This window comes from Mustela erminea, chromosome 13 (genome assembly GCF_009829155.1).
Source record: "Mustela erminea isolate mMusErm1 chromosome 13, mMusErm1.Pri, whole genome shotgun sequence".
NCBI classification, from domain to species: domain Eukaryota; kingdom Metazoa; phylum Chordata; class Mammalia; order Carnivora; family Mustelidae; genus Mustela; species Mustela erminea.
In genome coordinates this window covers 24059996-24087200 of record NC_045626.1, presented here as the reverse complement: position 1 = coordinate 24087200, position 27205 = coordinate 24059996, and the positions used below count along the sequence as shown (strand labels likewise).

Sequence of the window (27205 nt, the reverse complement as noted above, 5' to 3'; positions counted from 1 at the left end):
AGTAGACGGAGAGGCAGGCAGAGAGAGAGAGAGGGAAGCAGGCTCCCTGCTGAGCAGAGAGCCCGATGCGGGACTCGATCTCAGGACACCGAGATCATGACCTGAGCCGAAGGCAGCGGCTTAACCCACTGAGCCACCCAGGCGCCCCTGGACTGACCTTTTAGAAGGCAGCTGGCAACAGCCCGTCAGACCCTTTCATGAATAGACTCTTTCTTGGCCTCAGGAGACAATCTCGCAAATGGGCAATGATCTCAACAATCTATAAATCGTGAAAGTTAAACCTGACATACAACTGTGTTTACAGACAAGCAGCTACCCACAGCATCCTGCTGAATTTATGAAGAGAATGAAATACAGCAACATCCCCACAAATTAGCAACAGTTAGCCATGTTAGTGAGGTTTCCTTTGTATACGTTCCTATTGGGTGGGGGTATGTATGTGTTGGTGTGTGTGTATCAAGGCTCTTCTTTTTGTGAAAAGGTCTTTTATCAAGTTTACTCCATAGAGGAGAGCAATAAACTAGCTATCACTCCCTAGCAGGATACAGAATTTCTAGAAGATGGGCAACAAGGGGAAATGGAGTTGAGATTTTAAGTTCTAGAGGTGATGGCTCTCCCCCACCCGCCACCCTTTGCCTCTAGCTGGGATCCTAACCGCACCCTTCCTCTCCCTGAGTCTGTCTGCAGACCTCCCCGCAGAGATGTCCCCGCCCCTGGAGCGGCAGGTCTGCATGTCCTGTGTGGCTCCGCACCCCACGTCCAGCCCTGGTACTCAGCCCAGGACACAGCCAAGTACAGAACCACAGGGCTCCCCTAGCCCAACCCCTGGTTGTTCAGATCAGAAAGCAGGGACCTGAGCTCTGAGTCTTTAAACCCTGAGACAGAAATGCTGGCATTTCATTTTTCCTCAGATGAACACTCCCTCGAAAACTCTCCTTCAAGTGCACAGAGGGAAATGTATATGCAGTTTTGTGAAAATAAGGTCCACAAACAAGCCAGCGGTGCTGGTTACAGGAGGACTGGAAAGTCAACATGCCCCGAGCCACAGCAAGGCTGGAGGAGGTGCGAGTTCAGCATCTAACGGAGCAGCGTCTGGGCTGTGAGTGCATCCAGGGGGAAGCAGGGAAAGAGAGACTTAGGGGTTTTCTTTAATCGGATTTTGATTCTAACACTGCTGTTAGTATCGAACGTTCACGGCTAACATGGTTTTATTTGAAATCTAAGTGTTCAAGATGTGATCAGGGACCATGACAATTTCCTGGCACAAAAGACCTCACAATGTAGTAAGTGGGGCCATCGGAGGTGAAGAGGCAACCAAACTTTAACACTCGTGACAAGATTTAATTCTCAGTCACCCTCCCATAATGAGCAGGTCTGCTCTGCATGTCCTGTGTGGCTCCACACCCCACCTCACCCCGAGATGAGGAACTGATGGCCATCTCCAACTGGTCCTCACCTAGCATATTTGGACTAGTAAAAACTTGAGAATATAGAAGAAGAGGTTAGGGGATTAGTCCATACTTGCCCTTTCCAATAGGCCAGCACGTGTGGCTATTGAAATTAAATTCACTGAAATTAAACACAATCAAAACTTCCATTTCTCAGCCCGCACGAGTCCCATTTCAAAGGCCCAGTGGATACCTGTGGCCAGTGACTACCATCCTGGCCAATACAGACAGACCACAGTCCACTGTACCAGAATGTTCTTCTGGAGAACATTGGTCTAGATTGTTTTATACTCTATGGGTCTACGGTTTTAGAATACTTAGTAGGTGCTCAAAAATTATTAGCTGAATGGAACACTGGATTTTTTCATGACCTCTCTCGTATCAACTCATACCCGTGTTATACAGAATTACATAAAGAGAACATGATCCTAGAAATACCCTTGCGTGACAACTACCAACACAAAAATTTGGGGCTAAGAAGAAGCATGTATGGTAGATAAAGCCAATTTCTTTCTCCTACTCTACCCACAGAACTAAGAGATCCAGAGAAAAGGAAGCTAGTACTAATACGGGTAACAGCTGGCAGGGGGTGGGTGTTGACCCTGAAGGGCTACACATAGCGTACTCTGGCACCCAACTAGAGAAGTCAAAATGGGCTCAGAACCATGGTGGAGCTTTTAGGTATGGTGTCTACCATGGTACATGTTCCTGGTTTGAGATGTCGGCAAGAAACTCGGAAGTAGGGGCCCAAGGGGGTTTCAGAAAGAATATGCATTTAGGAGGAGTATGAAAGGTACACTGGAGGTAGAGGCCAGTATGTCACCAAGTTGCTAATATATTTCTAAAGATTCCTGGCCTTGACCTTTTCATTTTCTAAATCCTATGCTTACGTATGTATTAGATTCATTACAAGTTAAACCAAAAGCCCCCACAGGGATACAGACGTGCTGTTTTCACTGCTGTATAACCAGACCCTGGCATATCACAGTGCAACTGCCTTTAATGAATTGTGAATAAATGGTGATACAAGTAATTAAGGGAAGAAAATAGCCATAAAGGAAAACATAAAAGTTATTTTAAACAAAATGACAGCAGCATAAAAATACAGAGTCCAAGTTAATCTTTTGATTCCAAATTAGCCAGAAACACAGCTTTGACATTCTGTTGGAATCGTGGGGTCCTAGTTTGGCTTTTGACTAGGTGGGTCTCAGCAAAGAAAAATCCAGACCACTTCCTCTATGGGCTTAATCCAGGGTTTACTCAACCTCCACACTATTCACATTTAGGATGGGGAGTGGGGGTGTTGCTGGCTGCCCTGGGCATTCTGGGGTGCTGAGCAACATCCCTGTCCTCTACCTGCCAGATGCCAGTAGCAGACCACCCTCCTTAGCTAGGACAACCCAAAACGTATCCAGACACTGCCCAATGTCCCTGTGCTTGGCGGGGTAGGGAGAGAACAGGGAGCAGAAATCACTGCCTCGACCATCTCTGAGCAGAAGCAGCCAGGCAAAATGTCCTGATGGAAAATACAGCAGAGGGATACAGCAGAGGAAAGGGGCAACGGTAACAGGACACAGATCCCTCCAGAGATGGATGCTGGCAGTGATCGCACAGCAGCGTAAGCGCCCTTAATGCCCGTGACAGCACACCTCGGAAAATGGTGAAGACGGTCATTTCTAGGTTACGAGTATTTTACAATAAAAATATTTCCACTGGAAAATTATAGCCTACTTTAGGTAAGATAACTAATTGCATTGGTAACAATCTAACTAATAGACCTTTATGTGCCATTTGTTCTATAACTATGCACAACACAAACAGAATAAATACAGTCTTCCTCCCATTATCCTTGCCATCTGAACAAAGACAGTCTCAACTGTGGATTACTGAGCTACTGGAGGCAAAAAATTATTAGGTGACCAAACAAATATTAAAAGAACAGAAATAACCAGTAAAATGAAAATCACCTGCACTAAGAAGTTCTACTGGGACAAGCGTATTGACCACTCTGAGCTCTTACTTCGCCAGCTGTGCACACAGCTGACACTTCCCTGAACTGCACTGATGAGCCCTGTGGACATTCTCTAGGTGCACAGGTCTGAGTGCGCCAATGGTCAAGCACAGTGGTCCAGTTCTTCTGCAACATTTGCTTCTTGGCATAAAGAACCAAGCTGGCCATCTCCTGGCTGTAACAGTTTGCAATGTTTAGCACCGTCCTCAGACATGAGTAAGAGGGCCCCTTCCTTGGGCCCTGCATCTTCAAGGGCTCCATCGTTTTAAACACAAAACAGAAGCTTATGAAAGAATACATGGTCACTCTGCCCCTTGGCATCAGGCTTCGGTGCTGATGCAGTGAGATCTGCAGCCCTCGGCACACTGGGACTGCAGCCATTCGGCACACTGGGACTAAGCCATTCGGCCCCAGGGAAACGCTCCTGCACACCTCTTGCTCCACGTTGTCAGGTAAGACAATGGCCGCCAGGTCCTGGCAGGCCTGTGGACTCTAACACTGCCAACACCAGAGACAGATACCGCTTCCAGGCATGGGGAGGAGCCGGGCAGTCAAGATGCTTAGAGTAAATAAAGCAAAGGCAAATTAAATTAGCACATTAATCCTGCCTTTCGGAGGCACAACTGCAAAAAAAATTCACACATGGAAATACCAATACCAGGCCCAGTGTCAGGTCCCCACTTCCCTAGAGGCTCGGGGCTCCAGAGGCCCTCACAAATTAGTACAGTGTTTGTAATCACGGCAACACGTCAAGAAGGAGATGTTGCAATACTCCATGATTCATGTTCCTCTGCAGTTTCTTTACATACAGGTACAGGCACAACACGCTTAAAGCCAACAGTTACTTACACGGCAGCCAGATGGAGATGGAAGAGTAGAGAGTCGCAAACATGTTTTTAATTTATTAGATGTTTTCGCTTTCAAAAATCAGCAATGTGGGTTTCACGTGCCTGTTGATGAAGCATGTCTTTACTGGCAGAGGAAGGCTCACACCCACCCGCTTGCCTTGGCCCCCACCAATGTTCAAGGGCTCAGGTATGTGAAGACACAGGTAGGATACAAACACTGAATACGAACTCCAGGCAGGAGACACGCAGAGATGGATGGAACATACCCAACACCATAAAGGCCATGTGTGAAACAGCCACAGCTAATGTCATCCTTAACAGGAAAACCAGAGCTTTTCCCCGACAGTCAGGAACAAGACAGGGATACCCACTCTAACCATTACTATTTAACATAGTACTGGCAGTCCTAGCCTCAGTAATCGGGCAACAAGAGGAATAAAAGGCATCCAAATCAGCAAGAAAGAGGTCAAACTTTCACAGACAACATGATATTCTATTTAGAAAACTAGAAAGCACCAAAAAATTGCTCAAATATATGAATTCAGCAAACTTGCAGGACATAAAAATCGACATATAGACATCTGTTGCATTTCTATACACTAACAATGAAGCAGAAGAAATCAAGGAATCAATTCCATTTGCAACTGCACAAAACACCATAAGATACCCAGGAATAAACCTAACGAAAGAGGTTTAAAAAAAAAAAAATCTGTACTCTGAAAATGATAGAACACTATGGAAGAAACTGAAAAAGACATAAGGAAATCAAAAAACATTAGATGCTCATGGATCAGAGTACTATACATTGTTAAAATGTCTATGTTATCCAAAGTAATCTACAAATTTAATGTAATCCCTACAAAATACCACCAGCACGAATGGATAAGGAAGATGTGGTCCATATACACTATGGAGTATTATGCCTCCATCAGAAAGGATGAATACCCAACTTCTGTAGCAACATGGACGGGACTGGAAGAGATTATGCTGAGTGAAATAAGCATAGAGAGCAGAGATAGAGCCAATTATCATAAGCAGAGAGAGCCAATTATCATATGGTTTCACTTATTTATGGAGCATAACAAATAACATGGAGGACATGGGCAGATGGAGAGGAGAAAGGAGTTGAGGGAAATTGGAAGGGGAGGTGAACCATGAGACACTATGGACACCTGAGGGTTTTGAAGGGGCGGGGGGTGGGGGGTTGGGGGAACCAGGTGGTGGGTATTGGGGAGGGCATGTACTGCATGGAGCACTGGGTGTGGTGCAAAAACAATGAATACTGTTATGCTGAAAAGAAATTTTAAAAAATAAATAAAAAATAAAAAGACAAATGTATATTGAGGGAAAAAAAAATACCACCAGCATTTTTCACAGAACTAGAACAAACAATTCTAAAATTTGTATGGAACCACAAAAGACCCCAGATAGTCAAAACAATCCTGAAAAAGAAAGGCAAAGCTGGAGTTACCAGGAAAGTATGGTACCGTCACATAGATCAGACACACAGATCAATGGAACAGAACAGAGAACGCAGAAATGGACCCACAACTCTCTGGTCAACTAATCTTTGACAAAGCAGGAAAGAACATCCAAGGGGAAAAAAGAGTCTCTTCAAAAAATGGTGTTGGGAAAACTGGACAACACGCACAAGAATGAAACTGGAATGAAACTTTCTTACAGTACGAAGATTGATTCAAAATGGAGGAAAGACCTAAATGTGAGACAGGAAACCAAAATCCTAGAGACAAACACAGACAGCAACCTCTTTGACCTCAGCCACAGCAACTTCTCGCTACACACACTGCCAGAAGCAAGGGAAACAAAAGCAAACGTGAACTACTGGGACCTCATAAGATCAAAAGCTTCTGCACAGTGAAGGAAACAGTCAACAAAACTAACAGGCAGCCCACGGAATGGGAGAAGACATTTGCAAAGGACATATCTGATGATGGGTTAGCATCCAAAATCTATAAAGGGCTTATCAAACTCAACACCCAAAAAGCAAATAATCCAGTTAAGAAATAGGCAGAAGACCTAGACACTTTTCCAAAGAAGACATCCAGATGGCCAACAGACACATGAAAAGATGCTCAGCATCGCTCAGCATCAGGGAAATGTGAATCAAAACCACAAGGGGATACCACCTCACACCTGTCAGAATAGCTAAAATTAACAAGTCAGGAAATGACAGATGTTGGTGAGGATCCAGAGAAAGGGGAACCCTCTTACACTGTTGGTGGGGATGCAAGCTAGTGCAGCCACGCTGGAAAACAGTGTGGAGGTTCCTAAAAAGTTAAAAATAGAGTTACCCTATCACTCAGCAATTGCACTACTAGGTATTTACCCAAAGGATACAAAAATACAGATTCGAAAGGGCACAGGCACCCTGATGTTTATAGCAGCATTACCTACAATAGCCAAACTATGGAAAGGGCCCACGTGTCTACCAACTGACGAATGGATAGAGATAAATATACAATGGAATATTATTCTGCCATCAAAAAGAATATTTTACTATTTATAACAACATGGATGGAGCTTAAGTGTATTATGCTTAGTAAAATAAATCACTTAGAGAATAATAAACTTCAGGGCACCTGGGTGGCTCAGTCAGTTAAGCATCTGCCTTTGGCTCAGGTCATAATCTAAGGATCCTGGGGTCAGCCCTATGTTGGGGTTGGTGGGTGGTCCGTGCTCAGCAGGGAGTCTGTTTCTCCTTCTCTCTGTCCCCCACCCCCACCCCACCACCCCTTGGGCTCTCTCTCAAATAAAATCTTAAAAAAAAAAACAAAAAAAACAGACAAATTCCATATGATTTCACTCATACATGGAATTTTTTTTTTTTTAAGTAAGGTCCACACCCAGTGTGGGGCTTGAACTCTTGACCCTGAGATCAAAACCTGACCTGACATCAAGTGTTGGCCGCTTAACCGACTGAACCCCCAGGCACCCCACCATATGTGGAATTCAGGGAACAAAACATATGAACTTACGGGAGGAGGAGGAAAAGAGAGGGAAGCAAACCATAAGAGGCTTAATAGAGAACAGACTGAGGCTTGAAGGAGGGAGGCAGGCAGGGGGATGGCTACACAGGTGCTGGGCATTAAGGAGGGCACCTCCCATGATAAGCACCGGGTGTTGTATGTAAGTGATGAATCACTGAACTCTACTCCTGAAACCAATACTGCAATGCTCACTAGAATTTAAACTAAAAAAAAAAAAAAAAAAAAAAAAATTAAATGCAAAACCATGGAAATGGTGAATTTCCCCTGCCACTAGAGGGCAGGAGTTACAAGGGAGGTGGAGGCAAGATCCAAGGGCTGCCAGGTTCAGCTCCGCCGCAAGCAAACAAGGAGGGAACTTCGCATGACCACAGTCTGCCAACTGGCACAGAGATGCCTGACCCCGTTTAGAAGCAGCACAGCGGTAAGGGTGGGCACACCTGGCTACTCGGCACCCATCACAGCCGCGGGGAGACAGAGAGGACACTCTCCTTTTCCAAGAAGTTTCCCATTGGCTTAAATAGAAAGTATCTTACATTGTGCTCAGGAAAACAAGCCAGGACAAATACGGTAGAACCCAGAGCCTTCAAACTCAGGCCCCGACAGTGTTACCAGTACCTGCAGGAAGGAGTGGGGAGTTAGCACTGAATGGAGACAGAGTTTCCGTTTTGCAAGATCAAGAGTTCTGGACGAGGATGGAGGTACAACAAAGTCGAAGTACTTTACGTCACTGAACTGTGCATTTAAAAATAGCTAACGTGGCCAGTTTGACGTTTTGTGTATTTGACCACAACTAAAATGATAAGCGACGATGAAGAAGAAACATCTCAGAGGAACACTAAGAAGCCGGACCACCTTGAGCTGAACACACAAGCAAGCATAAAGTAGAAGCTTGGGGGGGGAGGGGGGAGAGGGGAGGACACTGTTGTTCCAGAAAAGAATGAACGTATCTTCGCCCTTCGCCACCACAGGGAAACCCGCACTCTTGGACTGAGGTGGTGAGAAGGATGTGGATCACTGCAGCTGGATTGCGGCCAGCCTGACACACGAGGACACTCTCAGCTACAGAGCAGAGGCTCTTCAAGCTCGCAGAGGCCAGTCCTCCAACTTCTGCCCTCCTGCCTCTGGGCCACCGCTCGCTCAGCTTCGTCGCTCCCAGTGACCACTTGGTCCAACAGTGGCCAAACCACACTCTGCAAGTGACTTGGACAGAGCTGGAGGTTCAGAGGCCATTATTTCTCCAGGGCTGCTAATGTGCACCCCCGGCATCCCTTCTGATCACACGCTGACTGGCCACATAGCAGGTGGGGTGGTGGTGGGGGGTCCGGGGCAGCTGCCAGGATTAGTCACACTGGGCAGATTCTCAGCTGGGGAGGCAAGCATCTGCTGTTTTAGCAGCGCGGCAGGTCATTCCTCACTACCTCTGTACAAACCTTTAAAAATACCCACCCACTTAAAAGATCATCTAAAATGAGATATGTTGGAAGAGAAGTTACACCACTCAAGTGGGTGAACTAATTTTATTTTGTTTGGGGCGTGGGGTGGGAAATTATTCCACAGAGTAAACATGATTCCATCTGTCGGGAATTTAGATTCTCGCCTCAAAACCAAGAGGAGGCGAGCCATGTCCACCTGCCGAGAAGGGGAAGGTGAGGCATGCACACCTTGGTGTGAACGTGTAGCTCAGTGTCCCAGTTTTACCAAGTGATGGGCTTGAGGGGATGTAGACAGAGGTTAGTAAGCGGAACTGTCCCATCTTGCTGCCGACCCATGAGTTAATAACCAACCACGGTATATACTATGTGAGCAAAGACTAAGACATGGTCCATTTCTCAAGTAGGTCATTGCTAATGAGAAAGACAAGATCAAGATGCTTGAAGGAAGGAGGAACAACAAGACAGTCAATGATCAAAGGCTAACTGGTGTGGTCCCAACTTTGAGGGCTACTGCAATCTCGGGGGGAGGCCGGGAGCTCCCCGGCCTTCCCTCCACCCAACTCCTGCCCCACGGCAGCCCCTCCAACATAACCCACCCTGAGGCCAATGCTTGCTTTCCTCCTGCCACTTCCCTCAAAACCTGTTTCTCAATATGGAATCGAGAAAGGGGGAAAAAAAAAAAAGTCATTTCCCGTGGCATTCATCTTTCTCAGGAGGACTTATTTCACGGAGCCCAATACCCACATAGCACAAGGCCTAACTTTGTCGAATCTCTGTGCCATGTGCCTGAAACTCATGTAACACCGTGTGTCAACTGCCCTCCCGAGTTTTGGGCAACGCCTGTTTCTCTCGCAGTCACCCCCCACCGTAAGGCCTGCCCACATGACGTGTGCCTGCGTCCTCAGGCCACCTCTCTGACCCCTTCTTCAGAAGGTGCCTCAGGGCACAGGCCTCCTTTCCTTCAACATGCAAAAGGAACACCGTGTAGCCTCAGAGCTCTGTCACACACATCCACCCCTGCCTGGGACACTCAGCACACGCATTCCGCCACCCTGAGTCCTCAATGGCCCCCTTCCACGACCCCTGCAACGCCCTCAGCACCTTCCCCTCCTCAGCCTGTCTTTTCTGTCCTATTCCTTATCCACCCACCTGTGCCTCATGCAATGGGTCACAGCACTCTGCTGTCCCTCTGTGCCCCCCACAATGGCGGGGCCATGTACACCCCCAAGACCCCACACAGTGCGAGCATTCAAATATTTGTGAAACGCACACTTCACAGGGAAGGCTAGTCACAAAAGCTCGTGGGGAAAAAAAAAATCCGATGGTGCCAGAGGAAGAGTTCATGGTTGACTACTTTGTCTTCCCTTTGACTGAAGCCACTTGAAGGGCAGCTATAAAGCCATCTCACTACAGCAGCCCACGCACAGGGAGGGCTCACATGCTGGGCACTGTTCTAAGCACATGTCACATAGCAACTCCTTTTTTTCCTCAAAAGACCCCCAGACAAACCATCACTCAAGCGGAACAGATGAAGTAACTGGTACAGAAGGACACTAACTTGCCCAAGGGCACAGAGCTAGCAATGGCTGGGGGTCCCAATCCCCACACAGGCTAGGTCCAGAGCCAGGGCTCCAACCACTCTCCCACGCGCTGTCTCCCCTGGCACCTCCTGCCTCTCCTCCCACTGATGCCTCAGCCCCACAAAGGGAACTCTCCCTTCCCTTCCAAGAAGATCCTTGCTGTGGTCACGAGAGATCTCTCAGTGGCCAACACCTGTGGGCGTGGATTTCTTATGCTTTACCACTTTCACATACGTGATCGACAGCAGGAACAAAAAGATGCCAGGGGCTCAAGCAGCTCTCCTCTGCGGGGGAAAACTCAGCCCGCAGCAGACCACCCTGCCCGGGCTGGCAGACCCCCATGTGCCCCCGCACGGCCCGCACTTACCGTCCCATCTTCCAGTCTGAGCTGGAGGCTCTTCTCTCCCTCTTTGTAGTCCTTGGTTAATTCAGCTGAGCGCCACACTTCATCAGGGTCAGGGATCCAGACCCTTGTGTACTGGAAGATTAAAATGAGAAAGTCAGAAATAAAGCTTTCACATGTCTACACGGGTATTGCTATCTCTGAGGGGCCCTCTGGAGAATTTATAAAGCCGTCTTGACACATCTTCCTCCCTTCTCATTTCAAAGCACAAGGTGATCTAACACCCTGACAAGTGAGTAACTCAGAGGACTGGGGACAGAGGGCACTTTCCAGATCCTAAGAGAATGCCACAGATCAATGTAATTATAATTCTGCCAACAAGATCGCCAAGCCTGCGTCTGGTGACGTCCACCAGAGCTGCGTACCATCGTCTCAAGGGTAGGACAAAAGAGCAGTGTTGGAGGGAACATCTAGTGAGGATGAGGAACAAAACCACACATGCCAAAGCTGAGACAGAAGAGACCATCCTCAAATCTTGGGAACCTCTGCTCTGACATGCTGCATTCAGGGACAAAGCCATTTTCCTGCAGAAGTGAAAGAAAGTGTAAGCAAATTGAAAGTGTATTTACATACTCCTGAACTGCCAGCAACCTCAATTTACTTGTGCATTCTTTAAGCCCAAACACGCCCCCAAATCCTGCTCAAGCTCTCCCAGCTGCTATGGGATTTGCATGGTCAGGAAGCCAGCCAACCCCTAGCAAGGAAGAACACAGCCCTGGGGAAGTAAGGCCTCCCGCTCTAGCTGGGGGCTGTCGGCCAGGACTGCATACTGTCCTCACCTGAGAACATGACAACACAGAGACTGAGTTGCACCTCAGCCCGACTCAGAATCTGAGGGGACAGAAGAGCTCCCACAGCGAGTGTAATGTAGAGCTGGGAACCCGCAGCTCAGGGGCACGGACCAGCAGCATGCGGCCGGCGGGCCGGGGCTCTGAGCGCTCTCGGCAGCGTGCCTTCCATCTGTCCGACACACTTCTGCATTTTATAGGTGTGTCATGGGCACGGGGCCTGTTTGCCTTAGAACCTGGCTCTGTGGGCACACGCGTGCTCACACCTGGTTTCACGGCCACAGAACATCCTCAGCAAACCTGAGACTAACAGCTCTTACGATCAGAAGGCCAGCCGGGACACGAGTCTGGGTCCATAGAACCGACCTGCCGCTCCAAGTCCAGAGCTGGCAGCCCATCCTCAGCCTGCACCCAAGCAGCCAGCGGGCTTTATTGTGGTCTTGCCTTTTCACAACGCTCTCCTCCAGATGGTCACTGCCCTTTTAAAAAGCAAGCCCCTGGCCCTTACTGCACCGGCCTCAAATTCACCAGCAAGAGGAGTAAGTTGTGAGGCAACAGACTCACGACGCTCATTTCCACCCCAATTTGTGCCCCCGGCACCCCTGATATCCCAGCCCAGGTTACGCCGCCCACATCGTTTTTTGCATTCTGAAAAACCAAGTTCACAGGATCACCTCCCTCCCTCTGAGCTGCTGTAATGATCGTATCTTCCCAGAAGATTCTCGACAGCTTCACAGCGCCTCAGCACTTCGGCGTAGACATGAAACGCTCTGAGCCACCTCCGGAGAAAGCTATGAGCCTCTGCCAACCGGAACTGTCAACGTGGCTTCTCCCCTCGGGTGCCCCTCCTCCACTGTCCTGTAAACCGACCTTCCATCAGCTGCAAGGACTTTTCAGATCTTGTCCCCATGCCTCAGGTGAGGGACTTTTCCTCAGCGACACGACAGTTGTCATCCCTCCGAGCTCACTCCTGGGATCTCCCGTCCAGGCCGAGGGAGCCCAGCCTACCCAAGAAATTGTACGCAAAGTCTCCACGCTGTGTAAATGGGGTTGGAATGGCTCCAGGGAAAAGGGACAAAAAGAGTAAGGGAAGTCCCAACAGGAACAGAGTGAAGAGAAAGATGGTATGCGGACATCGTCACGATGCTAGACATCCTGGAAGCCCCTGGGCCTAGTCCTGGCTCACCTGGGGGCTCCTCTGGGCAGACCCCTGTAGTCCACGTCCCACTCACTGACCTGTTAACTGCCCCAGCACCGGAAAACCTCACTGCCCGGCACTAGCTGCTTACTTCTTATTCCGTGAGAGTCCATCTATCTGCTTAAATCAGTCTCTTATCTCTCAATAGACTGAAAACAGTTACTGGCAGGAAACAGTCTCTATTTTCCCACAGAACTAAGCACAGCATCAGAGCAGTTCTTTGCTGCTCCAACTGAGGAGCAGAGGCTCACCATTACCTGCGAGCGTGTTAGGAGCAGAGAACCCCTGCCTCCACCTGCACCCACCGCATCAGGGCTTCCCCAAGTACTTGCTCTTCTGCTGCTTCAGTACGTGCTCATTCTTCTCTCTGTGCACGGCTCAGCAAACCAGAGCCCTGGGCCAAGTCTAGTGTGCCCCTTGCTTTTGTGCAACCCAGGACATAAGTATGATCTTCAAGTGTTTAAATGGCTATGGGGGAGAAAGAATGATATCCAGACGACAGGAAAGTCAAACTTTGGTGTCCGTGAAGTTATTGGAACACAAGCTCACACTCCGCTCACATACAGTCTACAGCTGCCCTGCTCTCGGATGATGGTTGTGTCATTGTGACACCCCGTGGCACCAAAAGCCTGAAAGGTTTACTATCTGCCCATTACAGTGAAGCTTTGTTGCCTTTCCCTTTGTACACGCTATTTCAGCAGCTCAGAACACCCTTCCCTCACTTGTCCATGTGGGCAGAGTCGGAGTCCCAGGCTCCTGTCCTCACTGAACCCTGACCTTCCCTGTGCCCTCCCGAGTTAGCCCTTACTAACTCTGAGTGGCAGGAACCCCTTCTTCTATGATTAACTTCATGGTTTTGCATGCATTTCTCTTTTTTTTTTTTTAAGATTTTATTTGACAGAGAGAGATCACAAGTAGGCAGAGAGGCAGGCAGAGAGAGAGGAAAGCAGGCTCCCTGTTGAGCAGAGAGCCAGATGCGGGGCTCGATCCCAGGACCCTGAGATCGTGACCTGAGCCAAAGGCAGAGGCTTTAACCCACTGAGCCACCCAGGCGCCCGAGCAGGCATTTCTTTCACATCCATGTCACCCCACTATTATCAGGTCTTTCAGATACGCTATTGCTCAGTCTCCCTGGCATACAGATGCTCAATAAATGTTTTCTGAGACAGGAATCCATAAACAATGCATTTATGAGGCATCAGGTTTCCAGGTAAAAAACACTATGATATGTACCATGTAATCAGGTAAAACATGGAGACTAATCACCTGACTATATGTCAGTTAGGTGGGCAATTCACATAAAAATACACTCTAAGGAGTGATGGGACCAATTCCTACGGACAGTAACAGCTATTCAGCAGGGACAGGCAAGTCAAGAAAAGGGAAGGCAGCAACAATTGATGCCAACTGAGGACACAGATGGCCAAAGGCTCCCATCATGTTTTAAAGGACATTGTGTATTACACACCTGGTCAAGCAAGTTCTAGATTCCAATCAAGGAAACATTTCAGCACCTACTATGTGCCCACCGTGCTAGACGCTGTCCTGTTTTCTCCAGCCCCACAATAAAGACACAGGTGGACATGTGCTGAGATCAGAGCAGTTCACGCTTAGAGCAGCACTAAGTGAATCCTGCATTGTGATGATATGGGATGGGGGACATCTGCAGGTTGGCCTCCCCGCAGCTTTCTGCTTCCCCATCTTTATCTTATTTCATGGATTCTCAGCTTAAAGTGTCTACAAATTACCGAGCCGAGCTGTTTACCCAATGTCATGCACGCACAGTTGATGAGCAATGGACAGGACTGCCAAGGGCAATTTTAACCATGATCAAATTTTGCTTTACATGCTGACTTAGCCAGCAGCCCACCTTCCCTTCCCTCCCCAGAGCTACCCACCCGAGGAAGATCCACTGCCTCTGTAATCCCAAACAAGGCAGGACATGATCGATGCAGAGTAAACAGCCAAGCAAACAGGCTAAGCAGGGAGAGGGGAGCCCCACAGTAGCCAGCAAAGACTGGAGGCAGGCAGGCAGATCGGAGCTGGGGAGACTCGCAGGATTGGGAGGGAGGTTTCCTTGGGATTGTGAAAATGATCTGTAACTAGACAGAGATGGTGGTTGCACAGCACTGTGAATGCATTAAATGCCACCGAGCAGTTGACTTTAAGTAGCTAATTTTATGTTACGTGACTTTCACCTCAATTCAACAAAAATCGTTTTGGTTTGCAGAGGATGCGAACAGCACTGTACACTCCACTGGCACGGGTTCTCCTAATGTCTGAGGAAACAGTGAAGTATATTCTTCTTAACAGAAAGCTATCAGTTCTACAGGCCAGATAGGAACTCTCAAGAACCAAGGTTCCATGTTGCCTCTCGTTGTCTCACCTTCAAGGAGTATCTTCTAACAAATCTGACCTCTACACCAGCTTTCCTTGGAGGGAGATTATAGGAAAGACAAGCCTGACCCATATAACCCAATCACAGAGCCACTCACCTTGTCACCCACACCCCCCTTAACAGCGCTTAACGCCATCCTATCTAAGGAGATCCAAGTCTGACTTGGTTATCAAAGAACTTGTGATTTGTCGTTTGGAAAGAGCCCTGTGTAGTACCTGGAGAAGGCAGAGGTCCTTGTGAACAGAGACGCATCAGTATCAAGAACTACTCTCGAGCCCCCAACCTCCAGGGGCCTCTCCTCCCTGTCTGCAAGAGCCTGCAGAGGCAGTTCTCCGCTGGAGGGAGTGGCTGCCCAGGGCGGGAACGCTCAACCCAGGCTGCACGTTAGAACCACCAGGGGAGGCTTTAGCTTCCCCCTGCCACGTAATGCCGCACACCGATCACATCAATCCCCGGGGCCTGGACCAGGCAGTTCTGTAGCTGTACCCAAGTGCAAGCTCATCTGGAAGACAGCAAGCTTGTTGTTTCACCTGGTAACTGACTGGCAGGCACCGTAGACTTTTACTGCCTGTGGCTTAGTATGAAATTCCAGCCTGAATAGCCTTGATCCTGAGCTAAAAGCATCACCTCCAGAAAGCCCCTGCACTAAAATGTGAATGTTGTATCAAGAAGGGGGCAACATTTGCCTATTTGCATTCACCACCATGCAGCAGAGTGTGTGGCTGAACCCGTGGGCTCTAGAGTCAGGCAGCCTGGGTCAGAATTCCCACCACCACTTACTAGCCTGGGTAAGCTGATGAGTAAGGTTCTGAGCCTCTGTTTCTTCAGCTCTACAACATGAGTAAAAGTCAGATGTGTCTCACCAGGGAGTCCCCCCAGAATGCCTTGCAATCCCACATCATCAGAGCACCGTAAGCATCAGACAACGGTGACGACTGCGGGCACGGTGTAACCTCGGAGGCAGGATCCGATGGGATCTTGCAGAGAATCAGCAAATGGAAAAATCAAAAGCCTAAGGATTTTGCAGGTTACTGGGATCCTTTCAATGTCCTGCAAATCGTTGTTCACAGATAGCCATGCCTTGCCCAAAAATCAATATTTGGATCTAGCCTACTTTCACTTCAAAACGCTGAGAGAAGGGATTGTTAATGCTGGCTGGCATTTAAGAATTATCTGCAGATCTTAAAAAAGGAAAACAAAAACAAAAACAAAACCAACGCCCATGTCCCACACTTGAGTAATTAAGATGAAATCTGAGTGGGGCCCAAGCACTGTGTTTTTTTTTTTTTTTTTTTAAGCTTCAGATCAATGTGCCAGACTTAAAAAAAAGAAAAAAGAAAAAAAATCCCTGTTTCAAGAAGCAGCCTCAGAATCAAAATGGACTCTAGACCAAGGAGAACAGGGACACTGGAAACATTCAATTCCTTGAATAATTGAGAGTGTCACCTCCACACCTTAGACTAAAATAAGTAACTTCAAATACTTTAATCATTTCATCTTAGTTTAAAACTCAAGTTAAGATGAGCAGGGTTTTCACTAATCCATCACAGAGAAGAACACTGAGGGTTGAAGGGCATGAAACAATTTGCCCAAGTTCACAGTAAGGGTCAGAGCCATGACCAGACAAAGGATCTGTGACCTCAAGTCCTCGCTGTCTCCCCTTCATGGAGAAACATGAACTTCATTACAGCAGCCCAGGACCCGCTGAGTGTGTATTTTACACAGGTAAAGGGTCTCATAAGCACACATGGAAAAAAGGGCCAACTGCCACTTACAATGACAGGCCAAACAAAGCCACTAGGTACTGTAAGCATCAGGCCGACTGAAGACTGGGTTGCACCATCGTCTTGACCTAAAGCACTGTCCAGGCACTGTCCCCTGGGAATGGACAAGAGGGGAGCCTACAGCCTGACCTGGTGGCACACTCCATAAATGGCCCGTCCATTCCTCCCCAAGGTAGGGTGCGAACAGAAGGCCCAGAGTCCACCTTGGTCACAGACGTACCCTTGGCATTACCATGATGCTGCGGTTCGGTGGGCACTGAGATCTCCTCTCTGTAACTGAAAAATCAGGGCTCTGGTTCCAGGGTGCAAGAGGAGCCCCTTTTGCTACAACTGACAAAGCAGGCAAATAGCATCTCTCAGGACATGAATTATGTGCTAGAACTCGAGATCCAGTATCACGTTGGTCAGCTTCTACCCTACAGGCAAGACAGAAGCCACCGAATTTCCCCATCCAAACCAGACCATGATCAGTCAGAGAGAGCAGCATCAACAAACAGTCGGTGACCAGCACTGAAATAAGTGGACAGGCTGTGAGTACCAAAGGAAAACAATTGTTAAAAGGCAGGAAGGGGAGACATGGAACACAGATGTCATCCGAGGCAGAAAGGATCACACCAGCCTAGGAGAGCAAGCGGCTTCCCCAGCCCTGCCTGCAGCCCAAGCGTAACATGCCAGGACGGTAAGCGGAAGACTAGAGCCAGGAGACTAGGGACCTCTCCAGGCCGGAAACACATGCACCCCTTGTCAAACACACCGCGGCATTCACAGCTCAGTTCTTTAAATGGGACTCGGAAAACACAAACACTTTGCAAAGATGTCCTAAGTGATGTCCTCTGTTTGGTGTAAAGGTCCATTCTGAAGCAATACTTTTACAGATGGGAAAGAAAAACACTTCCAAACTCAGCCGGCAGTTTCTTCCCAGCACCACCAGAGTAGCCGTTTCCAGTGCATGGTACTTGGCAAGCACAGCCAAGTTGTAGAAACCACGGGGACATCTTAGCTAACTGCCCTTACGGTAGGAAGTGGGTCACGTTTCCTTCTTCTGCATAATGCAGTCTGGAGGACAAAGACTAGATATTTTTGCTCATCTAAGCAGGACTACCCACTATTCTCTCCACATGAGAGGCCTGAAGATCACATTCATGGGCCCAGACACAAGCTGCATCCTAAAACCCTGTGCTGATGAGCAGTCTCCCGAACTGGGAGTGGGGGTGGGGTGGGGGGGTGGAATAGCTAAATAAAGGCTATCCCCACCAGTATGCTGCTGGTCACCTTCTCTTCCTTTGTCCTGGGCTGGAAAGCAAGGAAGTTAAGCTATCTGAGGGGTTAACATCCAAAATATATGAAGAACTTACAGAACACTTAAGAGATGATTAAAAAATGGACGGAGGGCCTGAGTAGTTTTCCAAGAAGACATCCAGGTGGCCAACAGACAGCTGAAAAGATGCTCAACATCACTCATCAGGGAAATGCAAATGCAGACAAGAAAGAGATGACCTGACACCTGTCGGCATGGCTATAACCAAAAAGACATCAAATAAAAGGGTTGGTGAGAATGTGGAGAAGGAGGACCCGACACAGTAAGTGCCACCCGACACAGTAAGTACCACCCGACAGACTAAGGGCTCAGCAGTCACCGTCAAGTGCAGCAGGAAATGGGGCCCAGGGCGTGAAGGAGACGTGGAGACACCCCTCTCTGGGGGAGCACAGACACAACCAAGGAATCCCAACAGAAGCACGGGCACACAACGCATCACGGGAACACACACCGACCCCTCTGATTGCTGTCCTGAATTTAACTCCTCCTCCAGCAACAAGTCCTGCTTCCTGGTTTCCCTGTTTGTTTGTCCTGTGAAAGGCTTCCCGGACCCGTAATAACCTTCCCATTCCCCCAAATGCTCTTCACTGGGAAGCTCTCCGTAACTTACATTCTGTGTGTCCAGGGCTGACAAGTAACTTAAAATCCACGTATATGCTGGGCCGTCAGGTAATTCCTGAGCCCCAACCCAGATGTCTGCTGAACTTGTTCCATGCTCTTTCCTCACTGAGAGAACCAAGCTAATCCGGACACCAGGAAGAAATTTCAACTTCATGCATAGAGATTGGGATAGGAAAAAAGCCACTTGGCATCCGTGGAATAAAGGACGATGGGAGGAAAAAAAGGCAAAGAAGTGAGCTTCATTCTGGAGTAGCAAAGTGACCATAAAATCTAATATTTCCTGTTATTTAAATGAAATAAAAGTCAAATGTCAAAACAGGAGATGTATCTATACCTGGCTCGGGCCATCACAATCCCATTTTTGACATCTGCTTTCTGACATGCTTGTAGTACCTCATCTAAATCCAGCCGTTTGACCAAAGACTCGACTCGAAAACCTGATCACGTCATCAGTCACAATTCCGTCTTCTTCTACACGCACTATCTGTGTTTGAAGCTAATGAAGAACCAAGTCGCCGTGTGACTGGTGAAGGCAAACTTCACCTGTCTCCTGCCCTACAGATATTCATAGATAATTCTGTACGTCCTCAAGTGACAAACCGACACCAAGAGGGCGAGTGCCTGGCATTCGGGAACTCTGCTGAGCTATTTCATCCAGGAGTGCGCTCAACAGGAACTGCAGTTACACCGGAAGCTTAGAAATGGTTATAAAGGGGCACCTGGGTGGCTCAGTCGTTAAGCATCTGCCTTCGGCTTGGGTCATGATCCCTCAGGATCCTAGGATCCAGAGCCTGCATCAGGCTCCCTGCTCAGCGGAAGCCTGCTTCTCCGTCTGGACTCTCCCTGCTTATTTTCCCTCTCTCACTGTCTCTATCAAATAAATACATAAAATCTTGAAAAGAAAAGAAATGATTATAAAGTAATGTGTTCTTGTTGAAGTTTTGGAAAGATCGCAAAGTCCTGGGTGTGGCTGGCCAGTTGGGGTTGTAAGGCTGCAACATCACACCCACTTAACCTGTTGCTGAGGAGGCTAAGAAAGGTTTGCTCAAAGCTAGTACCTTTCACCCAGTTAAATACATGCCTAGACCTTGCCAAGGAGCTGAAGCTTTGTTAAAATCCTACTCCCAGCAACATGACTACAGCTCCTGGAACAGGAACTCTCCCTGTACAGAGAACCAACTATGTGAATTAAGCAATCCAGTCACCCCACACATTTAAGTCATTTGAGACGGTCTGCCAGAGTACATCTTCGTTTCCACCTAAGCTCTCTGAAACACTCCTTTTCAATTCCCTATGTGACATCATCGCTGGAGAGCTGCTTTCCTCTTTTGTTGTATAAATATATACTCTTGATCGCTAGCACAAGACTAGCACAGTACTTGCCCCAGAGAACGAGTCTTAATTTATAATCACCATCACAGTTATTAGAAAGTCACAGCCCTAGACCAAGTCAGGAATAAGTTTTTTGCTTCCCTCTTAATTTAAAACCTGCTCCACTCTATGGCCTCTGTAAACAACTAAAGCCAGCACTGAAGCCATTTCGAGCTAAGTTCTCTCCTGCTAACAGAAGTTGCTGATCTACTGAGAAAATGTCCAGGAACAACCACTCTTTTCTGGAGAAAATTTGGGGAAAGGCCCCCAACATATGAGTACATTGAGCTGTTCTTGCTTTGCATGTAAGAGATCATCTTAGAACTAAATGCCTGACACACTTGCCTTTGGGACTGAAGCCAGCTCTCAGTCTTCATTTCATAGGACAAAGCATGCCGGCCTCCCCTTCCTCCCAGTATACAAACATGCCTTGAGACTGTTCAACAAATATTCAACTGCTGCATGTTAGCTAAAATAACTTTAAGCTCCATAAGCTAAAAGTTCTGTTAGCAGGAAAATGGCCTCTAGTTCATTCATTCATCCATGAGTATTTACGGAACACTAGGCAAGGTGCTGGGACACAGAAGGTGGGCGGGGAGGGGGGGACACGCCCTTATCTTCAAGGATCCCCAACCACATCATGCAATCAATCCTGCTTCAATGGTCGTAATTTCTTTAGCAGCACAGACACCCCTAGCACACAACAGGGGACCTCACCTAATCCAGGCCATTGGGAAAGGCTTCACTGAAAAACATGATCCCAGATGAAACCTATAAGAACAAGGGGTTGGCTAGGCACAGAGGGGAGAGAGGAGGGCTCTGGGCTGAGAGGTTAGCTGAGAGGGAACCTCAAAGCCATGCCCCTGATTTCCATCCTGGGGCAGAGAGGAATCATGGGGTGGCCGTCAGCAATAACACATCCTGCCTACTTGTCTAGCTGTAGACAAGTCTGGGGCAGGCAGGAGGAATGCTCACTGGAGAGCTGAAAGCCAGGCAGTCCACAGTGGGGATGGACTCAGGGGAGACAAGCAGGAGGTTCTTGGGAGCCTCCTTACGGGTTGTTCATTTTATTCCACGCCCAACAGAAAACTGTACATGGGTTTTAAACATGAAGAGGGAGATGATCTAACTGCAGAATCAAAAGATTGGTACTTACACCTGCAGATGGCCAACAAACACATGAAAAGATGCTCAACATCACTAATCATTAGGGAAATGCACATCAAAACCACAATGAGAGGTCACCTTAAACTTCTCAGAATGACTAGAATAGGGAAAAAACAACAAGTGTTGGCAAGGATGTGGAGAAAATGGAAGGCTTGTGCACTGTTGGTGGGAATGCCAGCTGGTGCAGCACTTGGGAAAAACAGTATGGAGGTTCCTCAAAAACTTAAAAATAGAAATACCATATGATCCAATAGTTCCACCACTGGGTACCTACCCAAAGAAAACAAAGACACTAATTCGAAAGGATACATGCATCCCTAGGTTTATTGCAACATTATTTGCAATAGCCAAGATGTGGAAGCAACTTCAGTGTCCATTAACAAATGAACGGATAAAGAAGATGCAGCGTCCACACGTGGGAGTGTCACACAGCCACAGGAAAGAATGAGATCTCGCCATTTGTGACAACACAGAGGGACTTAAGAGGGCGTTATGCTAAGTGAAATAAGTCCAAGAAAGAGAAATACCGTATGATTCCACTCATAAGTAAAATCTTTTTAAAAATGAACAAAAAGCAGAATCAGACTCAGGAATACAGAGAACAAACTGACGGTTACCAGAGGGGAGAGGAGTAGGGGGTCCAGCAAAATGGGTGAAAGGGAATAGGATGGACAGGCTTCTGGTTGTGGAATGAGTAAGTCATGGAGTAAAAGGCACAGAAGGAATACAGTCAGGGACAGCGATGTCCCGGGACAGGAGCCGGCAACGCTTGTGGTGAGCACAGCATGACAGATAAACTTGTCAGATCACTATGCCGTACGCCTGAAACTCAGGTAACTGTGTGTCAGCTCTGCTCAGAAGAGGTCCACCCTTACGGACTGACACTATAAACGACAACAAAGCCTTCCAGAGCAGCACAGTGAGACCTTCTCTCAGGCATCCTTCCTGGCTGTCCTCACGGGAGCACTCACGGGACAAACGCAATCAGATAATAAAAAATAAAAATAAAATAAAATAAAAAATTTTAAAAATTAAAAATCACACAATAAACATTGTTTATTCTGTCCCCGCCCTTGAAAAAACAGTGTTTGAAATACTTCTCCTGACTATTCCTCCTACTGCCTCATTTAGTCGGTACTTTGCCATTCCAGACCACTGATACCCCATTTCCACCATACTTCAGTGCTCCTCATAGGGTTTCTGGGTCCTCTTAACTCGTATAGTTCATCCTTATCCAGCTCTTCCAACGCTCTTCTATATTTTTCCAATATGGAGTTTATTTATGGTTTTAGAGAGCAGAGAAGTTTGACTCTGGAACATTTTGTCTACATCCATCAGCAAATAGGCACAATAGCATCTTTACTGCTGGGACCTTGGGGTTAGGGGGAAATGTTCCAACCAACACACACACTCTGGCTGAGTAGCAGCCATGAAATGGACTCTGACTTCCGAGTCAAGAAGGTAGATGGGTGTCTGCTGCCTAAAATCACCATTAACCAAGGACCTCGAAGTGATGTCCCTGATTTCCATCCCGGGGCGGAGAGGAATCGTGGGGTGGCCGTCAGCAATAATGCATCCTGCCTACTTGGAACTGCACCATTTTTTCAATAGTAACGCTGGATAGAACGCTCCAACCAAATCTGCTGTCAGATGGCCACAGATGGTCTAGGACGATCATAGCTAGCTCACGTCCTCTATGCCAAGTGATTGTGTTTTAGAGACCGATTTAGATGTGGTATCATGCTGAAATGTCACTTCAGGTCCAGCTGAAAAGTGGGAGTGCAGCTTGGAAGAAGAGCTGACCTGAAACTCTGTGTGGCCACCCAGCAAAGACTCAAGAGGTTCAGAAAAAGGAAGAAGGATAGACGAGATTGGTGAGAAACCCTCCAAAAGATTATGGGGTCGGGGAGGAGGGTGGTTCATCTCCATGGGAAGAGCTAAAAGGAGAGAATGTAGGTTCATCTTCTCCATCTAAAACTGCCCTCCCCCACCCCCGAGCAGGCAGCACAGAAAACCATTTGAGGAGGAAGAACGAAATGAGGGGATCAACGGTGCTTCCTGTTCAAAGTAGCAGGTTACCTAACGCATTGCTGGACCTCATTCCGGACAGGCTGGTGGGAGTCTCTGCTGCCCCTTCAGTTCACCCGAGCAGCGCGAACACACCGTCCCCATAAGTCCTGCTGCTCTGGAAGGCGATCTTTCAGGGTCTGAGTGATCAATAACCATCCAGTCTTGGGCTTTTCCTTACCAAGTATCCAAGCATGTTCTACAAATCTCATGTACACAATGCCTTTGATCTGGAAAGATTTCAGATTCGGAGTTGCTCTGAAATGAGGACGATTAACTGCAATTCCTCAACAAATTCCCACCCTTAGGCAAATGCCTTACACATTAGATAACTGGTAGGCTTTGAGCAAATGCATTGGTTGGTGAGTGGAGGATGCATGCATCTTTAACAGGTGCATATCCCAGGTACACCTACAAAATGTTCAGTCATTCAGGTTCTGGGCGAAGCCTGAATCACGTTTATTCTACCCATGTCCACTTAGGTGTTAACACAGGGATACACCCAGGTCTACGACCCTTATCACTTCCCTGGGTCCAGCACAGCACAGACAAGAGCCTGGGGAAACACCACAACAGAATGACCACAACACCTCCAACAAAGGTAAGTGATCCAAGCAGTTACCACTTCAACAATCAAAGTGCACAGAAGGAAAGAAAAGCTGTGCCCAGCTCTGGACACAGGTTGAGGCATATTTATTCTTTTCAAGATGACTGAAAAACGTGGAGCTGGAAATACTCAGCCAAAGGCAACCACGTCTTGGTGTGGAATATGTGTTGGTCTGGAAGGCAGGTTATCAAGGGGGTGCAGACCTCCCTTGGCACCCGAAGAGAACTTTCCTGGACAAATCACTCAAATTCCCTGGGCCTCGGTTTTCCCAGTGAGCAGGCTGGACTAAAGGAAGTTCCAGTACGGTGCCTGCGTCCATCATTCAACCACCTCCTTGCTTCCCAAGAGAGCTACCCTGTGGCACGGATCTTTTTGCACTGATCCGTAACACATCCATAGAAAGAGACTGGTTGGTGGCGCATCAGAAAGGCCTCCCCTCTGACCCCAGGCTTTCCCCTTTAGGTGAGGGAAACAAGACCCCCTCCCCACAAAAAATCAGTGCCTCACCCAAGGCTCTCTAGAGTCAAAAAAAAAAAGTATCCCGGGAAACGGATGAAAGAAGAATGTTCTCCGGGGGAAAATAATCGGATGTTTAAAATAGCCCACTTCTTGGCCATTCCCTCTCCTGCTGGATCCACCATCTGCTTGTGTTTAACACGGCACCTTCATATTTTGGTTAACGCTGAGCTCTAGAGTCTGTTTTTACTGCTGACAGAAGGACGGAGAGCAGCATCGTGTTGTGACAGAGACCCACCCCTTACGGCGGAGACGTGAAGCATCACAACACCAGCAGATCTCTCCCTGCCAAGTCCCAACGTCCCATCCCCACGTTCAAGGGCTTCATGAGCGGAGCGCTGTCCGGCCTCATCATCCGCAGGCCCGCAGCTGGAGGCGGCGCACGGCGCCCAGTCTTCCTTCTCCATTCATGTCTTGTATATGCTCGTCCCCCTGCCCTCACTCCTAAGTGCTGCACAGCCAAAAAGCACGATTCATTTAGGAAGCTTACAACCGTTTTCAACCCGCAACCTGCAACCCTAGAATTCCGTGGGACGGAAAGAATAGATTTCTCATATATTTGGTCTTTGTCCACAGTTCCTGGCTTATAGCTCCTAAAACCCTTGAAATTTAAGTAATAAGAGGACAAAGGTGTCTCTTATGTTTAGTGAGGTGGTCTGTGCACACCACCTAAGGATGGGGCCTTGTGGCCAGGAAGACCCACCATGGGATTAGAAGGTTTAAACTTTCAGCCCCAGCCCTAACATCAGGGAGGGGAGAGGGGCTGGAAGTTGAATTAGCCAATGGCCAGTAACTCAGAAGCCTCCATAAAAATCTCAGAGAACAGCTTTTTGGCTTTTTGTTGGCAAGCTTGCCTGCTTGCAGAACCCTAATGCTCCCGTACATGGCACCAAGCCAGGACCCAAGCTCCTCTAGGACAGAAGCTCTTTTGTTTGGGATCCTGCCCTATGTTTCTCTTTATCTGGCTGTTGATTCGTGTATTTCGTCATACCCTCTGATAAACTCAGTGTCCCTGATGTTTCTTCAAGTTCTGTGAACCACTGCAGCAAGTCAGTGGAACCTGAGGAGGCGGCCACCGGAACCCCCTGTCTGCCACAGGCAGGCAGAAGCACGGGTAACAGCCCGGGCCTTGCAGCTGGCACCCTGAGTATCGTATGACTGAGCCCATGATCAGTGAGATTCGTCGCTAACTCTGAGTTCTTAGACACCCTCATGGTGTCTGAGCATTGCTTACTGTTGTGTGGAAGGCTGGAATTGGGTCCAAGAACACTTTAAAAGACAAGTGTTTTGTTTAAGACAGCTATCCTTATAGACACACTGCATATGTGAAGGGTCCGGAGATCCGGCCAAGTTAAGGGACTTGGCCAACTCAGGCCCCCCAAAAAGAATGGACCCAGAAACAGAACTTACTCTCTGTCTAGTGCTCCTTCCATCCCTCCAAGCCCTATCCAATATTCATAGCCTCCTCACCCAAGGGTTGCAGTCAGTCACCAACACAGACTCGGCCACATTTATTCAGGTGCCTGGAACATGTTGGAGACAGCTGGCCCTTCCCTTGGAATTAGAATCTCTTCTCGATTCCTGCTCTGCTGTCTTAGTTCAGGACTTCCTTTGTGTCAAGTATGACAAGCAGTTCTGAATTGGACTTCTCTCCAGTTTCTTCTTACTGACTGATTTTTTCCAGACTGCTCACTTCTGGAGCAGCTCTCACTGGGAGGGTGGGTGGCAGCAGAGCAGGGAGAATGGACAAACTAGTCCCCAGGGGACATGTGACAATGTCTTGATACCTTTTTGGTGTCCCAGCTGGGTGGGGATGGTGGCGGGGAGGCGCGCTATGGGCTTCCAATAAGGAGAGGTCAATGATGCTGCCGCACGTTATACCACACACAGAAGAGCCCCCATGACAGATTATCGAGCTCCAAGTATCAATAGCGTCAGGGTTGAAGAACGTTGTTCTAGAGTTATCATCCAAAACACAACGACAGCCAAGAACAGAAAACAAAGCCTCATCCCTCATGAAGTCATTCCCCTGCTTAAAAACATCCATGCTGTTCCAAGATAAAGTTCATACAAGACTTCACAGTTAGGCCCAGGTAACTTTTCTGGCCACATCCCCGGCCCCTTCCATTCCTCCTATTTTTCCAAAATACCTCAGGAGCTTTCCTGTCTGTTGCCCATGCACATGTTTCTTCCTCTGCCTCAAACATCTTCCTCCTTCTTCCCACTGCCCCACTGCCAGTCACCTGCTAAGGTCCAGCTGAAATACCGCTTTTTTGCTTGAGCTTTCCTATTTCCGCTGGCCCGAGCGGCCCCCCTCCCCCATTTTCACTAGAATACCTTTCGATTGCACTATGTTCCCTTGTATAAAAGGAATCCCTAGGGTAGGAATAAAATACCGGTCTTTAGGTCCCATGCATGTAGAATAGGGCCTGCCAAGTGTTTTGGGGTGTGTTGGTTTAGCGGGTGAACGGGCACGGGCAGACTCCAACACTGTAGATTCTTGCTTCTCCCAGCGCACAACTACAGCCTCTCCCCCGCCAGAGCTGCTAAATATAGTACCATCTAGATAGCTCACCAGCACAGGGCTGTCACCAGCTTGGGAACATCTGGGCAAGAGGACGAGCAGCTTTGTCTTTGAA

The 27205-nt window shown here is 48.0% G+C and overlaps 1 protein-coding gene across 5 annotated transcripts in view; it reads right to left on the bottom strand.

The window, feature by feature from the left end:
- The window catches only part of MYO5B (myosin VB), a 339234-nt gene that overhangs the window by 185100 nt on the left and 126929 nt on the right, over positions 1 to 27205 (bottom strand). For 4 of the 5 annotated variants that reach the window (XM_032310014.1, XM_032310013.1, XM_032310011.1 and 1 more), the window contains exon 2: positions 10696 to 10806. In XM_032310014.1, the coding sequence (XP_032165905.1) occupies positions 10696 to 10806 (111 nt within the window). Of the gene's footprint in view, positions 1 to 9060; positions 9069 to 10695; positions 10807 to 27205 lie in introns of those variants that run through there. The other variant, XM_032310015.1, reaches the window with a different exon arrangement.